This window comes from Lotus japonicus, chromosome 4, assembly GCF_012489685.1.
Source record: "Lotus japonicus ecotype B-129 chromosome 4, LjGifu_v1.2".
NCBI lineage: Eukaryota > Viridiplantae > Streptophyta > Magnoliopsida > Fabales > Fabaceae > Lotus > Lotus japonicus.
In genome coordinates, this window is record NC_080044.1 from 82951936 (window position 1) to 82972672 (window position 20737).

At 35.0% G+C, this 20737-nt stretch overlaps 3 protein-coding genes across 5 annotated transcripts; 1 reads left to right on the forward strand and 2 right to left on the reverse strand.

Moving 5' to 3' along the window:
- Positions 1–3743: 3743 nt before the first annotated feature.
- Positions 3744–6069, reverse strand: LOC130713471 (vacuolar iron transporter 1-like). The gene is made up of 4 exons (XM_057563235.1): positions 5816–6069; positions 5645–5730; positions 5429–5543; positions 3744–4090 (listed from the first exon to the last, which is right to left on the reverse strand). The coding sequence occupies exons 1-4, from the start codon at positions 6067–6069 to the stop codon at positions 3793–3795; spliced, it is 753 nt and encodes a 250-aa protein (XP_057419218.1). The 3' UTR covers positions 3744–3792.
- A 3019-nt stretch (positions 6070–9088) lies between these two features.
- Positions 9089–14897, reverse strand: LOC130715725 (disease resistance protein RPV1-like). 3 transcript variants are annotated; one of them, XR_009011750.1, is made up of 6 exons: positions 14338–14897; positions 12933–14010; positions 12559–12861; positions 10158–12366; positions 9643–9825; positions 9089–9334 (listed from the first exon to the last, which is right to left on the reverse strand). XR_009011750.1 is itself a non-coding variant. In XM_057565844.1 (4 exons), the coding sequence occupies exons 1-4, from the start codon at positions 14820–14822 to the stop codon at positions 10267–10269; spliced, it is 3966 nt and encodes a 1321-aa protein (XP_057421827.1). In that variant the 5' UTR covers positions 14823–14897; the 3' UTR covers positions 9089–10266. The 3 variants fall into 3 exon arrangements, 1 of the variants encoding a protein (XP_057421827.1); XR_009011749.1 differs by having other exon boundaries at positions 9090–9334; positions 9643–12366; XM_057565844.1 differs by having other exon boundaries at positions 9089–12366.
- Positions 14898–16073: 1176 nt separating this feature from the next.
- LOC130713513 (uncharacterized) lies at positions 16074–18819 on the forward strand. The gene is made up of 7 exons (XM_057563279.1): positions 16074–16734; positions 17145–17231; positions 17316–17360; positions 17437–17532; positions 17630–17731; positions 18294–18448; positions 18537–18819. Exons 1-7 carry the CDS (start codon positions 16168–16170, stop codon positions 18616–18618), a joined length of 1134 nt encoding a protein of 377 aa, XP_057419262.1. The 5' UTR covers positions 16074–16167; the 3' UTR covers positions 18619–18819.
- The last annotated feature ends 1918 nt before the right edge of the window (positions 18820–20737 follow it).

A 20737-nucleotide genomic window follows, 5' to 3' on the forward strand; every position in this document is an offset into this window, starting at 1 on the left:
TATGTTTCCGCATTCAGCTTCGTTTCACTCATTTCGCCCCCTTGGCTTCAACTTTCGCTCTCTATCTCACGCTAAGCAAAAAAATCTCATTCTAATATGGTACAGTATTCAATCGCATTTCGAACAAGTGTCGTATTAAATTATAACATTTTCAAATTAAAATAATATATTAACCTAACCTAATCATTAGTTCTGAATTCCCAATTTGTTTTCAATTTTCATGCAATTGAAGGAATGACAAAGAAGATCTGGATCAAACAAAGCTAATCAAGCTTTTAAACTAATATTATTTTTTATTTTCTTGTTATTTTCAAAGAAAAATTCAAAATACATGGAAACCTATGGATATTTCAAGAAAGAGCAATGAGGGTTTATGGAAAACTACTGTGTATATTCACTCTCAATTTCAAATTTCAGCAAACATATAGAATCTGTGACAGATTGATTGTGTGTGTTTCCTCAGAAGGATTATTAATTTATTGTTTATAAGGAAAAAATGAATGGTAAATTTCATTTCTTTTTTAATAACTCTTAATAAGATCGTTTCTCATTGTGAATGCAGAGGGGCTCATCGCATTCAGCAACCACCAGATCCGATTCATCAAGTCATAAAGGACTTCTGGAGCAGCCACCCATGGAGCAACCGCCGGTTCATCGACACTGTATGTGTTTTTGATGATATGCAATACAACTTAATCCATAATCACCACAGTCACCATAAATGTCAGTCAATGATCAACATTTATGCATCATTCTTTTCCTACCTAACTCATACATGTCTTGGTTCTCTGCAGTTTAAAATGAAGGAGACTCGGTCAATCAACAAAAAAGTAGTCAGGGTCGACCAACACAATCAACTATGTTACTTTTTCAAAATCTTATATAATAATGAAAAATGATGTATTATTCTTTATGCACTTAAACAATGATGGATCCAGAATTAGTTTGTGGGAAAAAATATACATATAAATTTATAGTATTAAAAATAAAATATATTAGTAATAATTTTTTAATATAAATCATAATCATTTCTACTAGTTTCCATGTTTTAAAAATAAAAACAAATTTTTTTATCCTCATCATGATTAATTCTTTTTTAATTTATTAGAGGCTTTTTGTTAAGATGAAAAAACATTAAAAGAAAAAGAAACGGAATGGTAAAGGTTTTTTTTTTATAAGCCAATGGTAAAGGTTGGTAGTATTATATGGGAAAAAGAAAAGAGAAATATGGATGAGAAGTTGAGAACAAAGATTAAGAAAAGAATAAAGATGGACATGAGGGTATCTATCAATGACATACGGAAATTTGTTAAATTAAACACTTAATAGTGCCCCATATATATTACTATTGAACATGAAAATCTTGTGGGGGCAAGTGACCCACCTAGCTTAACATGGATCCTTCATTGCACTTAACTCATGCAAATGTTGGTTCTCTTCAGATCAAAGAATTGTGAACCAAAGATCAAGGAGTCAAGGTCAAGGAAGGGGATACCATAATTATTAATTTTTTTTGGTAAATGATACCATAATTATTTAAATAAGTATAAAGGAAAATATTATTTTTCTAACATTTTGATCTATAAAGACTTAGGAAAAGAAAACAAGCAGAACCAACCAGTCGTAATTCCTTTTTGCTATGTTTGGATTGGTATAATATAGCGGAACATAATGAAACGGAAATTAAGGAATGGTATAGAACAAAATAAAATTTTATTTTTATTGTTTAGACATTTTATGATGGAATGAAACTGATTTATCAATCTATTGCTTGGTTAGCGGACAAAATGAAATGTTTTTTGATTTTTTTATTCCTAAAATACCCTTATTTTACAAATCTTAATTGCAATGAATAAGCTTGAAACATGTCAAAGATACCACTAAAAACTGAGAATAGAATGTAAAACAGCTTTCCTTGAAACTCTTGTATGTGCCCTAGGCTTCTTTTTAAAAAACTCTCAAAGTTTGTTTATGCTTGTTGCACGAGACCCAGAAAACCACCTTATCCAGATACACATTCTCAAATCTCACACACATCATTCGCAACCATTAAGTACATTTGTTTGATGGTACCTTGCACTAAACCTTCATAGTGCAAAACAAAAGCACAAAAGCGAGAAGTAGAAAAGCAGGAAGGGAAAATAGTCACGGTTATCACAAAAATTTGGAGTTTAGAAGTGGTTTACAAGAGGGTAAATTAGTATTTTTATAATTTTATTAAATGATCACTTTTGTGCTACATCCCATTCCTCCCAAATTTGGGGAACAAAATTGAGGGGAAAGACTGGTATTTGATGGGACATGTACCATTGAGTTCCACTCTATTCCATGAAATTTTAAATAAAACAACCAATAGATTTGTTACTCCCTCTCCTTCAATCCACTCCACTCCATTCCTCCCCACAATCCAAACGAAACCTCTGCCACAGAGAACAAGAAAAAAAAAAAAAGGTTTTCACCCCTAAATTTAAGTGTACAACACCTATACTAGCTAGTTACTGACTTACCCGATATAATACTGCTACTTTGTGAGGAATAAGTAAGAGAGATAAAATATGAAATGTGATAGATGATAAGGCGAGAGAGATAAAAATAAAAATATGTGAAAATGAAGTGTTTAAAAAATGAGGTGTGTATATATCATTATTGAAGAATATAGTTTAAATTTTACACATAGTTGGTAGAACTCTATATTGAAAAGAACCGGAGGTAACAAACATCATAATTTTATACAGAAAGTGCTTCAATACACCTTAGTTCAGAGCCACAGTAAGATGAAGATGAACCCCATGCTAACCATGGAGGCATGGAGGGATTGAAGCTAGTTTGTGTGAATTCTGGTATTGAGTCTTTTTACTTCTATACGTATGGGTTTGATCATGAGAAAAAAGTGGAACTAGTTTTGATATTCCCAGCACTCTGCCACAAGGTAGTACAACTTATAATTTTGTTGTTTGTTTAATTGATTTAGTACTATTTGAATACGGAATATTGAGCACTCCCTTTAGGAAACTAATTATACATGAGAATTTATCACAATAAAAGTGAAAGTAGTACCGGAAACTCCTTCCTTTAGGACTATTGTAAAAAATTCCCCTAATTAAACTTAGCATCATAGAATTAAGAGAACTTAAACCTTAGTACCAAAACTGATCCTAGAACCCCAACGGAAAGAAATTTAAGGACTTAGAACTAAGCATGGTATTAACTCAAAGGGGAAAAATCCTCATGCCAACTTTTTGATAAGTGTGTGTTTGGATATTAGTTGAGTTAATGTTAAAAACATAAATCTCAATCCACAAAATAAGTCCGTTCACTTTTCATTTTGAAATGAGTTCTAACATTAGACGGGTATTCATACATACACTAAGTCAATGGTAAGTTCTCATATTCTAAAAATTTAGCTCCTAGTTTCGCCATTTGCCAATAGCTAACTAGTAAGTACCATTACCCTTCAACCTTAAGGATTAATTTCAGGGCTACGTACTGGCTAGCTGAGGATACATGACAAAAAATATTCTAGCTCATACAAAATTCAAAACCACGTCAAATAGTTTGCAGCACCAAGATGAATACACACATTCGAGCTATCAAAAGAGACGATTAAATTGCCAAATGATACTAACCACAAAAGTTCACGACAAAAGTTCAAAAGGGGGATTGTTTATGAATCCATGGTAGAAAAATGAATTGAAAAACTGCAAGAAATAACAACTATTAATAAATAGCTAATAAGATGGGAATGATAGTTTTCAGAAGAGTCTTCATTGCCACCAAGTACAGAGCATGGATCTAAGGATGGAAAGCCTTTGCCAAACCGAAAGCAGCGGCAGAAGCAATAGCACCAATAAGAGCAGTTTCCAAAGCACTCCTGATAGATTTATTACCAGTGAAGTATCCCTTGGCAAAGCCAAAGACCAGCAATGCAAACAAGGAAACCACAACTGAAATCACCACTGCATCTGATGCCTTTGGAATGAAAATGTAAGGAAGGAGAGGAACAGCCCCACCCAATATGTAAGCAACTGCAATTGTAAATGCACTGTGCAATGCTCTTCTTGGATCTGGCTTCTCTAGTCCCAGCTCAAACCTGCAAAGCCAAGTTAGCACCTTGTTACTTTGTCCAAGCATTTACAGACTACAGAGCCACCCTAGGCAGTAGCAATGGACCCATCTTTTGATATTTATCAATGGTATACAATTAAATATCAATTACTAAGATTACTTTTTTAAAATTTCAAATAAATGGTATTTTTTATATTTTTTATTTAATTTTATATCTCAAAAATTAAAATACCCGGTGTATATACTAGTTCACTTATCATATCAGAAGTACAGCAACATTAATAAGATCGTACTTGCGCAGGATCATCATAACTAGTTATATACGATAATAAAATAAAACCTCTCAAAATGGTACCAGTATGTGACGCCCCTAGAATCATCCCCCTTTCCCCTGTTTTTTCAGGCTTCATTTTCAGGTCCAAGTAGAATGTGCTAAGCTTATTTCGTTAAGTTTTTTTTTTTGAAAGTTATCATTACGCTTTCCTGGGCCTAGCCCTCCTTTTAACCAAGAAAAAAAGTTATCATGACTTTTTTACCAAAATAAAAAAGATTAAAGAAAAATCATTTTTATTTTATATAAAGGGATTGCCACTTATTTCACAAGGTATATGGGTGCAATAAAAATTAAAATATTTTGAAACTTATATATCATCCTAAATTAATGACTTAATTACACTTTTGATCCTCATAGTTTCATGAATGCGTGATTTTCGTTTCTATAGTTTCATTTGCTCAAATTATGTCTCTTTCTACTTTTAAAATTGAACAAATTGTGTCCAAATGATAACTTATCATCAAAGTATTAATGGAAAAAAAATGACATAAAAAATGAAAAAAATTGACGCCAATCACAATTTTTTTACGCGAATGACAATTTAAGATGATTTATGTTATTTTCAACATAAAAAAGTGATAAATGCCAACTTTTAGATGACAAGTTAACATTTTGACTTATTTTATCAAATGTTAAGACTTAATTGAAAATATAGAGACTAAAATCACACATTTTTCAAACAAAAAGAAAGAAAAATGTAATTAAACCTAAATTAAAAATAGTTCGAGGAAAAACAAACAAATGAGTTCATAAAGAGTATGTAACAGAAGCGCGCATGACCAAATTTTGGACTCTACAGTGACCACAAATCAAAAAGTGAAAACTACATTGCAATTTGTATCCACAAAGTAAAAAGTGGCTTTTCTATCTTTATGTGTGGGTGGTGCCACTTTTCAATCCCTATCTCGCAGTTCAACTATTCACACACATAAAATATTCAATACATATAGATCACAATTAACACATAATATAATAAAATAAAATAAGAAGCATGTTTGTTTTTGTTAGAATTGAGATCATGAAACTTACTTCATCATGAAATCAAGCCATGCCTGAGGATTCTTCCTGAGAGCATTCGCCACAGGTGTATACTCATGTTCCTCTACCCCATACTGAGCCAATATTTCAGCTACCTCTGCTGCTTCTGAATTAAAAAAATAAAAAACATATTTATATTAGCAAACAAATTAAACATGAAAAATAATAATCAGAAATTAAAATAAATAAATAAAAATTAGCACACACCAGTTTCTGGTACAGCGATGATTTCTTCTTGCTCCCTTCTCAATTCTCTGTCGTAATGATCAGCTTCGCTTTTTGCCGCCAAATACCTGAGTTTTTTATTTTTTTATAGCAAAGTGATGTGAAATGAAAACGTATAAGAAGAAGAATTGAGAAATTTGAATGGTTTGATACCCGCCGAGACCCATGGAGATGGCGCCGGCGGCGACTTCTTCGATGCCGGCGGTGAGGACGATGGAGGAGGTGGCATTGGCGCCGGAGAGTCCAGCGGCGAGGGCGAAGGGGACGGTGAGGCCGTCGGAGACGCCGATGATGATGTCGCGGACGATATCGCCGGCGGTGAAATGCTTCTCGGTGTGGTTGTTGAGAAGACCCTGAGTAGTAGTGTCAGGTTCGATGAGGCTTATTCTCTGTTCGGCGGAACCCATTTTTGAGTGTGAAAAGGATCTCGCTATCCAAACAGAACCTAGTCTGAGTCTGAGTCTGAGTCTGAGGAATTTGTTCGCGCTGCGTTCCAATGCACATAAATACACACACTTGAATTGTGAATTCAACCCCCATCACGTGTTTTCCACTCTGTTTGCATTATTAATTCAATTAAATAATTGACTCACTCGTGGTGGACACACGCCATGTAATTTTCAATTCAAAAGAAATTATTTTTGTATGAATTTCTTTAATTCAATCCGAGTGAGTAAATATGAGCTAAAATCACTCAAGGTAGTGTAATGATATTTTAACATGTGTGTGGGGTCAGGGTGGGAAAAAAATGAGATTTGATTACTAACACTAATTAGGATAAAAATCTTCAATTAATTGCCAATAAAGTTTTACTATATCAATTATAGAACCTTAAATGAATGCTTTTAAATGAAATTGCAAAATTTTATTGTTGGAATAGGGAAATAAGACATTTTTAGGACATGAATTACACGTAATAAAAACCTAGCCATTTACTCCCTCCGTTCTTATATATAAGTCACAAATAACTAATTCTCTTAGATTAAGAAAAGTAGTTACTAGTAATAAATTTGTAAAAAAAATGATTTACTTTCCTAGATTACCCTTATTTACTTTCCTATAATTTTCTCTCTCCAAGTTAATACTTCTAAAGTTTATTATCTCTTTCATATTAAATATGAGGGTGAACTTGGAAAAAATTATTTAATGTTTCCTAGATATTAAAAAGTGACTTATATTTTGTAACAATTTTTTTTCAAAAAATGTGACTTATAATAGGGAACGGAGGGAGTAGTAGTTATTAAGAAATATCGTAGTATATGGTAAAAACATCAACCTCCGTAAAACTCATTTAAGAAGTTTGTTTTTTTATTTATCAAAAATTTATATTTTTATGTAATCTCATTAATTATGTTTAATTTTAAGAATTAAAACCTTTTTAACATTTTTCAAAAAAGAAGGTTTTTTAAGTGAAAAAAAAGAAGGTTGTTATATTATAATACAATATAATAAAAACGACTATATCAAGAAAGATCATTCACGTCAAAAAAAGGAGATCAATATTCTTTTACTAGCTGTTATGATGCCTTTAGAATTTAATTCATACAAATTAATAGAGTTAAATAACTTTATACAAAACGTTTTCAATCACATCTTTTCATCTTATCTGTTTAATATTTAAATATAAATTTAATTGTATTGTAGGAAAACAGTGAAATCTTACTAACCTATGTATGAGATGTATTTAGTACATCGTCTTTTTTTTTTTGAAAGGGTATTTACATTGTCAGATGCGTCATGCGTGTATAATTATTAAGCTAGTTTAAAAAAAAAATTATGAAGGTCATTTAACTTCATATTTATCTAATTTGTTATTTCCTCCGTTCCTTTCTATAAATCTTCATACAAAAAATTGCGTTTATTACTAAAGTACTAAATGTGTCAAGTTAATTGATTGGTTTTAAAAAAATGCATACATTCTTTCATATAATCATCATTTATCATTTTCTCTCACTAGTAGTTAGTTGGGTGAGTAATAATTAATGACAGGTGGTAATTAAAATTTTGGAATTGAAAGCACACAATTGATGTAAGAGGTATATATGAAAGAGTATAATACATTTTGCTGGATTATTGTAAAAGATCTTATATTTAGGAATATGAAAAGAATTAAAGGGATGTGCACCGTTAGTGTAAACAGATTTTACACAGTCATCCTGATCTAATTGAATTCTGTCTCATCATAAAATATATTTTTGTTTTAATCAAAATTTAAAATCAAATTTATTATTCCACTTACGTGGCATGTTGTGATTGGTTGTCAGTGTAAAACTGGTTTACACCGACAGTGCATATTCATTAAATTCTTTTTTAAGATTAATTAAGCTCTTATATAACAATAAAAAAATTCAACAGTATTGGTCAAATATATATAATAGTCCATGCTAAAAACAAGTATTAACAAAATCACATATTTCTATGGATAATTAATTTTTGTACATTTTCATCTCGTATGATACTTTTATTAGGAATGCATGATTCTCTTCTGAACATAATTACATAATTCTATACTTGTCATTTTTCGAAGTCTACATATTCCTTCTTTCTTGTTACCAAACAACCATATCAACCTGCATGCTTTGATCTTTTCGTCCAACTTACTTTCCACGTGACAAAAGTTCCTTCTCTATATGTGTTAAAATGAAAATATCAACTATCAAGTACATGGACTCCTCATTCATACACCGCTCATTACCCCCCATTCATACTCACATCACAAACACCACATTTTTCTCAATATTTCTTATTTTTTATCACATCATATATATCATATCTCACATTTATTACTTATTTCACTTCTATTTCTTTCTCATTATATATATATATAGACGTACACATGCTTTGGCAACTTTCCCCTAATAAAATGAGCCATATACTATCATATCATTTTTTCTTATTTAAATTAGAATAGCATTTTTCAGAGCTATGAAAAAACTTTTCAGGGACCAATTTGGATCATGCTCTATATGTTACGGACCTGAAACATATCTAACCCTTTAAATTTTTGTTGAACTCAATGTCGTTTAAGTCAAAGCAGGGAAATTTTACTTCTTCATTAGTGTGTTAAATATGTTTAGTTCAATGGAAGGCCAATGCTACCTTGAAACTTCCTTTTCACATTGTTGATTGTCCCTCAGAATACAAAATACAAAATTCGGCACTCCAATGCATAGAACGTGGTTTTCAATTAAAAACTTGGAAACCAAACATACACTTATGCTGTTAACTCCTATGTTCACTTAACTGCTACCATTTCTCCTATTTTTACTCGCATAGACACCATAATTTTGTGCCTTTTAAGTGAATTGATGTCTATCTTTATTCTACAGAAAATTTGCAGAAATGTCAAGGCTCCTACTGCGTGGGTCAACATTTGAAAAATGCATAGCAAGAATTCAAAAAGGAATTAAAGCATCGAGCTATATTCAAAAAGCTATACGTTAAAAATTTAAAATGGTCCTCATATTAACTTTCAAGCCACAGTTTACACTAAAATAACCCATAAATGCTCAACAGCATTTATAAATCATGGAATCAAATAAAACGGGCATCCTCTGTGTCTGTGATGAGTGTTCAACATGAAAATGGGTATACAAGCTTGATAGTAAGGGACTGGATGTATAAAATGAAACGAGTTTGTGTGTCCACCATATCCATATAAATTCGAAAGACCTGAAATAAAAAAATATCACCTATTATCAATTTCAACAAAAGAATCACTTATTCATAGCGATACAGAAAGTGGAAACAAAGCGAAGCACAACACACCCAATTACCCAAACCAAGATCAATAAGGAAAACCTTATTACATTTAGCTATTCCAGCATGACCAAGTAAACAGTTTTCTGGTTTTATAACTCCCTAAGAAAGCCTAATTCAATGATATGAGATTCACATATGACCTATGACAGTAATTAGTCAGAACCTTGAAATAAAAACTAGGAACATTTATTAGCCTTAACATGTTTCAGTGATTTTACCCGTTCCAATGGAGCTTCTCCAGATTTTTTCATTGTGTGAAACAGTTTCGAGCGTAGAGATCATTGAAGTGGGTTTTGCCTCTCCCAATAAATCATTTTCCATACACATTGCCCGGGTCCAAACCCTTGTAATCATGCTTAGGGGACTAACCTATCTACCAAGTAGCCATGTTTGGCGATATCCTAATAATGAAGCCAAAATAATAAGTAAACAAATAGGGGAAGCCAGCTGAGAAGAATGATGTGTTCTTGGTAGAGATGTTGGAGGAGGAAAATGGAGTTATGGGAAAACAGACAAGTTTCCATATAACAACCTGTTTCAAGTACTTCTGAATGTTAAAAAAAAACGGTACTTCTTAATGCCAAAATAAAAAACAAAAATCAGAAACAGAGAATAAAATTTCAACATTTAAGGCTTGAAACAAGTATTCACAACAAGCCAGTTTAAACAATGATAAAATACTTTCCTGTAGATAGAGACTTGACTGGGAATAACATGAGACCAGGGGGCTCACCAAAGGTCTTCAACCAATCTTCTTGTGTTGCCACAGAACAGATTATGCAGCTTTGCTCCAACTAGATTCTTCAATGTCATTAATTGGAACTTTTAGAAAGCTGGAATAGTCACCAGCAACGCCATACTCTTCTTTTTTCTTTGGCATAAAGAGGGCATATTCCACACTCTTTTACCGTGAAAGCTGGCTTAGAATATGGCTTCCCATATTTTCTGATATTCAAAAGCAAGCTGTCTGTATGAGATGACCGCAAATAAACATCCTCATATTTGTGGATCTTGAAATTTAAGTTGGGGGCGTCAGAAAGAATGTTTCTGATGCTTGCAGAGTCCAAGTGATGTTTCCATAGGAAAGTGTGATCTTGGACGAAAGTCCTAACTTGTCTCTTCCAGTAGAAATGGCTTTTTAGCTCATCATGATTTAGAGATTTCTTCATTCCATCACCATATTCAAATTTTAACTCGTATGGCAAAGAACCAGTTCTATCATTTATATCATCCATGTCTTCAATTTGCAAAACGACACATAGGGCGAAACCAATGAGTCTGTTATCACTGAACCAATTTAGAGAATCTTTACTTGCAGTTACTGAATGTCCCTCGCAACGGTAAGGAAACCATTGTGGAACTGCACTCCCTGGAAAGCAAAAGAATACGGACCTATAAGCCTCCTCAGTCATCCTTAGCCAAGCAGCAGCCACAATATTACTTCTAGCAACTGCATCCAGTTCTTGACTATTGGTAAAATGAAATTTGAAGGTGACCTCTTTGGAACCTGATGGGAGTTCAAACCTTGAGTTTGACATCACTCTTCTAATGGATGGACAATCAAACGCCAGCAACTGTTTTAGATATGGTGGAAGCTTTGGGATACATTCAAGCTTTTTGCAATCACTCAAGTCAAGTGATTTCAAGCTTGATAGATGAGCAACACTCTCTGGAAGGCTCACAACACCGCTATCATGCAGTGACCATTCCCTTAAGGATGACAAGCAACCAATATCATTTGGGATTTTAGTTAATTTGCCGCAGCCTGAACAATCAAGCTCGGATAGAAGGCTTAGATTAGCAATGCTGTTTGGAAGTGACTCAAGATCACTGCACAAGTTCAAACGCAAGGTTCGAAGCCCAATCAAATTATCCAAGGATGAAGGCAGTTCTTTAATTGCTGTTTTTGTTAAGTTAATGTGAGCAAAACTTTCTGCAGGCTCCAAGATCTCTGGGAAGGTCTTTAGCATTGTGCAACCATGCAAATCAAGTTTTGTCAACTTCAAGTTGAAAATGCTGCTTGGAAAAGTTTCAAGTGATTCACAGCAGGTAAGACGTAACTTGCAGAGTTTGGTGAGACTTCCAATAGAAGAGGGAATAATCTCAAGCCTTGGGCAGTTGTGTAAGCTCAACTCTTCAAGCCCAACAAATCGGTGCAAGGATGAAGGTAGTTTCTTTATAGCTGTTTCATCTAAGATGAGCACCTTTAAATTTTCCATTGTATCCTCAATTTCAGGGAAATTCTCCAAATTTGAGCAACCACGGAGATAAAGTCTTCTTAGAAATTTCAACTTACAAATGTCAATTGGAAGGCTGGTAAGTGATTCACAGTCAGATATATCTAACCAACAAAGCTCATTGAGACTTGGAAATAATGAGGGCATAGTTTCTCTCATCACTTTCATGTTCAGTAAGTGTATACCATCCACCGGTTCTCTTATGCTAACAATGGGGTCAAAAGTATCTGAACAATATTTAGCCTTCATGTAACCTTTTGCATTAAACTGGATAAGATTTCCATGAGACAGGTTAGCTTCAGCATCAGTGAAAACTTCTCCTGCGTCCAAACGCAGGTTAACTTTTGCATAATGAAAAATTTCTTCTGCTCCCCAGTATCCATCACAACGCGGTGTACCATATGATTGAACCACCTCAGTTCTGCCACTGATTAAAAACTCTTCAAGCCTGCTACACTTACAGAGAACAACTAACCCAGAAGATGTTGATAGAATATTACTGGGAAGATTTAAACTCCTAAGCTCAACACAACCATTTAAATATAAACATTTGAGCTTGCTGAGGAAACTCGAGGAGTGAACTTGAATCAAGCATTTACAATGACTAAGAATTATTTCCTCAATATTTGGACACAAAGAGAGGTCTGGTATTCGAATCAGCTTCCAAGAATAACTAAGATCGAGCCTTTTCAAATTGGGCAAATCCTGACACATGATGTGAATCATTAAGTAACAAAAAGAAAAGTTTATGAAATTAACCAGACACACATAATAGCATAACAAACAAGTGAACTATATTATTATTGAACACATGAGAAACTGATTTTTAGCATCCAGTCCTACTAAAGACTTTTCATCACTAAAACAAAAAGGAACATAATATAAAGCTAGAAATACCTTATCTCCCTCCCAAAGTTGTTCAAGGTGGCTATGACGCATATCAAGTTTAACAAGATTTTCCGGGAAAAATTGCAACGGCAAAGATCTTTGAGGGAAGCCGTCCCAACGAAGAATTCTTAATTCATCTGGAAGACTGTCAAGAAATGTAGGAAGGACCAGATTTGAGCCTTGCCAAAAGTCAGAAGACTTGTAGAACTGGAGCATTCTCAGATTATGCATCTTTCTGAAAGTTTCAGAATGTAGTTGAACTGTTTTTATTTTGCATGTATCGAGATATATACACTGGATTGCATCTGTCCCCTAAAAGTAAACACACGAGTTAGATAGCTATGTGACTTATCTAGTAGGATTTGAGCTACAGAAGAATGTACCTTGTTCTGTCTTAGAACATGACAAACTTCTTTGTCCTTCCATAATCGACTCCGTTTTGCAGGATTGTTGACACATTGTTGGCGAACAACTTCTTTTCCCATTTCCTGTATTAGATCATGCATTACGATTCTACCTTCCAAAATATATATAAGGCACCTATCTTTGAGAACATCCAATCCAATGTCAGCAGAGAAACCACAGCTATCTAGTGTTTGTGCTACCATATTCTCGATATGTCCTCTATAGAAACAAGCTATGTCAAGAAATATATCCTTTTGTTCATCATCAAGCCCATCAAAACTTAACTTCAACACATTGAAAATGTCAAGATCTGGAAGCCTTTCCAGCTTTAGCAACTCACTTTCCCATGCTTCCCTTGTTCTACCATAAAGAAATGAGCCCAAAACTTTGAGAGCTAATGGAATCCCTTTTGCATAATTTAATACTTTTTCTGATAAGCCCATATAGGTTTTTATGGGATGGGTTTGTTTAAAGGCATTTAAACTGAATAGCTGCAGAGAGTCTTGAACATTCATCTCCTTGACTTCATATATTTCATCAGCTTCACAATTCTTAAGAACTTGCATGTCTCTACTAGTAAGAACAATTCTACTTCCCCGGCCGAAGTTGTCACGTCCTCCAATTAATTCTTTAACTGGACCCCATTTCTTGACGTCATCGAGGATAAGGAGCACCTTTTTCCTTTGGAGCCTATCAAATGACAACCTTAATCCAGAGGATGTGCCTTCCTTCTTCAGAAGCTCTGACAAATATCTGTTTCGAGTACGGTGTACTCCCTCTCTTTCTATTTCTTCGTGAACATTAAGAACGAAGCTGCTTGAACTGAATTGAGTTGCCATTTTGTGATATACTGCACTAGCAATTGCTGTTTTACCTATTCCTCCCATGCCCCAAATTCCTATGATCCGAACAGCCTCTGACTCAAGGTGCAACAAGGACTGGATTAGTGCAACGTGATTGTCCATTCCAACCATTCCTTGATTATCACTTGAGAAAGAACGATCCAATTTTCTTAAAATATCTTCCACAATATCTGCAACAAGTATGGATTCTGGCCTGACACATAATAAAAGGAACTAAAACATTAGTCTTTGATAGGAAAGAACATTTGAAATTAGAGCCACTGAATGGTGTCATATTATTACTTCTGAATATGCCAAAAAATGAAGATTACAGCATTGCTTGCTATACACATGATAAACAGTTCTGGTGTCAGGAAAAACAACAAATATACAAAGTCAAAAGACGTGTGTGTGATCTAGTAAAATATCATAAAAGAGAATGTAAATTGGTCACAGAAAAATAAAACATGATTAAAGTGGAATCAATCAACACAATTTTCACTAGTATGCAAGTAAAAGAGAATGTAAAATAGCCATTCACCTGGTGACTTGTGAATCCCAGCCTGAGAGTCCAGCTGCTTCAGCTAGAGCATCCTTCCACCTCCGTGTTACTTCATCCTTGAATCGCAGTTCATGCTTAACAAAAGCATCTGCATAACTCCCTCTTTGGTGCCTAACATTTGATGGATCCACCTTGTAGAAAACCGGTATCACCTCCCTTCCATATTTCTTCCTGCACTCCAGAATCTTAACAAGTTCATCCAAACACCACGACGAAGAAGCATAGTGTTCCGAGAAAACGATGACATAAATCATTGAATCTTCAATTGCTGTATAGAGTGCTAGTGAGATCTCATCGCCTCTGGCTAGCCTGTTATCTATGAAGGTTTCTATATTTTTGCTGCAAAGTTGAGCATAGAGATGACTAGTGAAGTTGTCACGGGTATCTTCCCCTCTAAAGCTGAGGAACAAATCATGCTTTGGAGGAGAAGGAGCCATATCAGAAGAAGAAGAACTCCCTAACATTGCATTTTGCAATCAATACTTGGTCAGTGTCTCAGTTTTTCTTCATTGCCATCTAATATTGACCCGGTCACTATAGACATCAGATATATCATATATTATAATCTAATTAAATGATACTAAAAGTAATTAGATATATAAAGGGTGGCAATTTTGAAAAAAAAGAGTGTGGATTTGCGTCAACGCTGCAAAATCTTAGTTTTCTATTTATGCATTAGGATCTGTGATTTACATTATATTGGTGCAAAGAGAAAAATAAAGACTTAGAACAGTTGAAAATGTGGACATGGCTCGTGTTTTTCAGTTGGATTCACCAGTAACCTCCATGGAGGGGTAACCGTTTTCGGCACTGGATCAAAAAACTCTTCATCTAAGGCTTCTCAGCTCTGTAGTTCACGATTAGTCAACTCTATTGTTTTTTTTCATGCCTCCACTCGGTGAGATAATGCTTACGCTGGCTCTGAAAATTGAAATTAGTTCATGAATTGCACTTCGGGCTAAGCTCTCTTTTATTTATTTTTTTCATTTTCCATTAGATTAAATATGATAGTATAAATAATTTTACTTTTATTTAATAAAGTAAATGTCTATTGCCGTCGTGAAAGACAATGTGGGTTCAACAAAAAAAGACTATTATGTGTTTAAATAGAGTTAGAATGTTACGAGCCTTATTTTTTAGAAGACATTTGATATTTACCACACACAAGTCAAAATTGCAAGACTAATATAACTCACTAAAACAAGGTTGCTATTGGTGTCCAGGTAGGGTGAGAAATACTTTCTAATGAGGCGAGTTCTGCGGTCAAATGTTGCCTTGCCGATACAATGCCACAAAGGGAAAAAAACACCTTGATCAAGACGAGTTAAAAAAAATAGTTGAGACCCCACCTCCTACGCGAGACGACGCTACCTTCACACAAGGAGCCTCTTTCCCTCCTGCCCAACTCGCCGAAAACAACGTTCGACTTGCATGTGTGAGATAGACAAATTCCTTACATTTTTTCATGGCAGTAAAATAAATGTAAATAAAGTATTCAATAAAGGTACGCGTATCACCAAATAATGTATAAAAATTTTTTTCTAAAATCACATGATCTTTAATCTCTACGACTCTACCTATCTTTTTTTTTTAAAAAATCAATCTCCACCTATCTTTTGTGTTAGTGATTTGTCCACTAAACATTATTATTGTGAAACATTTTCCTAAAAACCAAAGGGTTTGGTTGGTTTTTGAATATATTTATTTAGGACAAGAAGCACAAAGTGTATTACACCCTCTGTTTCCTGTTTTCAAATCCACAACTTTTGCTTACACTGACAGCCGCCACTCCACTACCAGCCGACGACAATGGCTTCACTCTCTCTTTCGCGCCACCCTCACCTCTTCTCCTCCGCCCTCCCAACCCGACCCAAACCCAGATTCGCGGCGGGCCCCACTAAGATCCGAATGTCCCTTCAAGAAAACGCCCCCTCCATCGCCATCGTCGGTGTCACCGGCGCCGTCGGCCAAGAGTTTCTCTCCGTCCTCTCCGACCGCGACTTCCCCTACCGCTCCATCAAGATGCTCGCCTCCAAGCGCTCCGCCGGCCGCCGCCTCACATTCGAGGACAAGGACTACGTCGTCGAGGAGCTCACGCCGGAGAGCTTCGACGGCGTCGACATTGCCCTCTTCAGCGCCGGTGGTTCCATCAGCAGGGAGTTTGGACCCATCGCTGTGGAACGAGGAACCGTCGTGGTCGACAATAGCTCCGCGTTTCGAATGGATGAGACGGTGCCGCTGGTGATTCCTGAGGTGAACCCTGAAGCCATGGAAGGTATCAAGCTTGGAACAGGGAAAGGTGCCCTCATTGCCAACCCTAATTGCTCCACCATTATCTGCTTAATGGCTGCTACCCCTCTTCATCGAAGAGCTAAGGTTCAACTCTTTCAATTCCTTTTCTGATTTTCATGTCAATTCATATGTCATTTTTTATCAGTGGCTGGATTTCCCAATTGCTTAGAAATGGTTTTTTCTTGTTTATTCAATCCAGATAGTCTTCGATTTGGGTTGAGTTCTGTTCTGGTGTCATTTTAGTGTCAATTCTTGTATTTGTACTTATATGTGATTTTTGAATCAATGGCTGAATTGCCAAATTGATATGTGATGGTGAATGAATGTCAATTTGCTTCGAAATGGTATTTATCTTGTTTACTCAATTCATTTCTTATGGATAATGTTCAATTGGGGTTGGGTTCTAGTGTCATTTTGGGGTGAATTTATGTATTTTTGTGGTGTTTTTACTCTTTAAACTTGTTCCATTTCCCTACCATTGCTAAATGTTGCAGGTGTTGCGTATGGTTGTTAGTACCTATCAGGCTGCTAGTGGTGCTGGTGCTGCTGCAATGGAAGAGCTTGAGCTGCAAACTCGTGAGGTTTGGTTGATCTGCATAGCTTGTTAGCTTCGTGCAAATTCTACTATTGTAATTGATATTTTTGTCACCTTTTTTCACTTCAAGGTATTAGAAGGAAAATCGCCGACATGTAAAATATTTAGGGAGCAGGTATGTGCAATTTTGTATGCATCTCTTGTGATCAGAAACTCAAGAACTACTTCCTGATGAAGTTGTTATTTTGCAGTATGCTTTTAATATATTCTCTCACAATGCATCTGTTCTTTCAAACGGATATAATGAAGAAGAAATGAAAATGGTCAAGGAAACAAGAAAAATCTGGGTAAGTTGAAATTGAGTTTTTAAATCATGTTTCTTAGCTTCTTTTTTTCACTATGGAATTCCTATACCTTGCTTATCTCACTTTTAAACTTTTGCAGAATGACAAGGACGTTAAAGTTACTGCTACATGTATACGAGTTCCTGTCATGCGAGCTCATGCTGAGAGTGTGAATCTTCAATTTGAGAGACCCCTAGATGAGGTAGTTCATGTTTTTATGTGTCAGCCAAATCAGTCACAAAGTTGAATTTAACTTTTTATCCCAAATCCAGCACTCAGCTCAATATATTCCATGCTTTTTCATGTTTATTTTGGACTGAACAATATTCCATGCTTTTTCATATTTATTTTGGACTGAACAATTTCCCCCTCCAAAAACACAAGGCAGTAAAATGTGCATGATATGTGTTTGTTGGTTTGCCGTACTAGGATCAAATTGGTAGTTTGTACATCATTACATGAGCATAAAATTTCCTACATGTTCCTTTGTTTGAAAGCTCTGATATCTTCACTTTGCTAAGACTGATTGAGTCAATAATATTGAAGTTTGTTAATGAGATTAGTGAGAACTAACCCACCAGTGAGTTATACCTAATTCTATTAGTAATTTGGAATGTTCCCTTTCAATTTAAAGTGTGGTCCTGTCATTTTTTGTTTGTGCACCGTCATGGTTATAAAATGCATTTGGACTTTGGAGTGAGAAAACTTGTCCTGAAGATCCTGAAGATCCCACTTCGTAATTGATTTGGTATTGATTTCTTCAGGACACTGCAAGAGAGATTCTGAAGAATGCTCCAGGTGTAGTGGTAATTGATGACCGTGAAGCCAACCATTTTCCAACTCCATTGGAAGTGTCTAATAAGGATGATGTTGCTGTTGGTAGGATTCGCCGTGACCTGTCACAAGATGGGAATCAAGGGTAATTTCCTCCTTGGCAATATGTTATTTTGTTTTCAATTAGCATTGCAATTTACCACAAGCATTTTACATCTGATGGATTTACACAGGTTGGACATATTTGTATGCGGGGATCAAATTCGTAAGGGAGCTGCACTTAACGCAATTCAGATTGCAGAGATGTTGCTATGAGTTCTTATTCTAGGCTCTGGTATTTATAGATTATGCTTCTTTGAGTCAGTTTTGTATCTGCTAGTTGCGAGCCCTTTTTCATTTTTGTTCATCTAGTCTAAGGATCCCTTCAAGCTTGTGGTAGTTATCTTGAAACAGATTATTTTCTTGCACACTTAAGCATTGGTTTTGGCAAGGGAGACATTTCCCACATTTCTTTGATATTTAGTGAATGGAGGAGATTTTGGGATAGATTAAACTAAGTACTTTTAAGTCAGTGTGAGTGTTTATACAAACACACTGAGTATATATTTGGCTATGCATTTGGTACTCACTGAAGTGCATCCAACCTTCTCAAATGTGGTTTCTCACTTCTCCAACATGTTTGGATGAAAATTTTGAAATCTCTTCAAGCTGTCAGAATCGAGTTGAGGCTGATGCTGGAAGACCTAGTTTTTGCGTTGAGGTGGAATCGATTTGTGGCTAAAACATTAGACCAAGATGAAGGAAAACACTTTTGAGTTGTAGTTACTCTAGGCACTTTCATAAAGAAACAGCCACACCTACCTATCAAGATTTTCTCAGTCAGTTATCTATTATCTCCGTTTAGCTAATTGTCAAATGTCAATGCATAAATTTGGTTTTTAAGAAGATATTTCTGATTGAAATGGAAAGGGACAAAAAGATTCAGTGCATTTCGCGTTGGTCAATTGAACTGTGACATGGAAACACCGCAAATGCGATAAAATTCAACCCTAAGTTTTAATCTTTTGCATTAGTGCATTCTTCATAGTAGTAAATTAAGTACAATTTACCTGTGGTTTAAGTCAAATCAATCTGATCCTTTACTAATCAACAATCTTTCAATATAATTAATAATTTACCCTAAATTTCATTTCGTCCACAATTGCACTTATTTCGCTATGTGTGTTTGAAATGTTCCATAGGTAGGGGAAGATGGAATTAAAGGAAAGCTGAGAGCATAAGATCAGGTGAAGAGGGCATGGGCATTTAGCTCATATTTTCTTTAATATTTTAAGGCTTAAATACTCTAGGGGTCCCTGAAATTGTACCCCGTATCAAAATAAGTCCCTGAAAATTTTTTTCCCGATTCCGGATCCCTGGAATTGTTTTTTTAATCAGAATAAGTCCCTACGCCGGAGAAGACGGTGGTTGACGACGGCGGTCATGGCGGCGCTACGACCAGGGTGTTGGGCCGGCTTCGTCTCGTCCTCAGGAACTCAGTGGTGGTGGTCTCGTGGGCTGGGTCGTCACAGTTGAAGAGAAAAGGTCAGTCGCAAGTTGATTTCTTCTCGCCGGAATTTATGGAGCTTCTCGGTTTCTTTGTTTTAGCTTTGTTTCTTGCGATTTCTTCGCCCAGATCAGATATATGAAGGTCTAGGAGTGTTTTAAACATGTTATTTCATGGTTTGTGGAAACAATGAGGAGGCAACCACTGTCTTCTCCGGCGTAGGGACTTATTTTGATCAAACAAATTTTTCTAGGGACCCGGAATCGGAAAAAAAAATTTCAGGGACTTATTTTGATACGGGGTACAATTTCAGAGACCCCTAGAGTATTTAAGCCATATTTTAATATCAAAAGTTACATCAATTTTCAATGACTTAATTAATTGCCATTTCATTAAATGACATCTTAAATGACTAGATGTCATTTAAGTAACAAAAAACAAAAAATATTTCCTTTAATATTTTAATATCTTACGTTACATATTTCATTAATATAAATTGACATTTCACTAAACAATTAGATGTCATTAAATCAAATGTTTAAATTATAAAAACAAATCTGTAAATTATAAATCGACATGTCACTTGGCTTGTGGGGTGGGACACCGGGGATTGAATAATGACTTAATCAAATGTGTAAATTATAAATTGACATGTCACTTGGCTTGTGGGGTGGGACACCAGGATTGAATAACTTAATTCAAATGTGAATATTATATAATCAAATGTGTAAATTATACTTCATCTGTCTCCCATTATAAGTCACTTTTTTTTTTACTTTTTCTTGGCTCAAAAAATAAATAATTTTACATTTTCTATAAAGTAGTTCCATGTTTACCTTCATATTTAATTGTCCACATTTAAAGAATTTTCATGTTTCCAAAAATTTG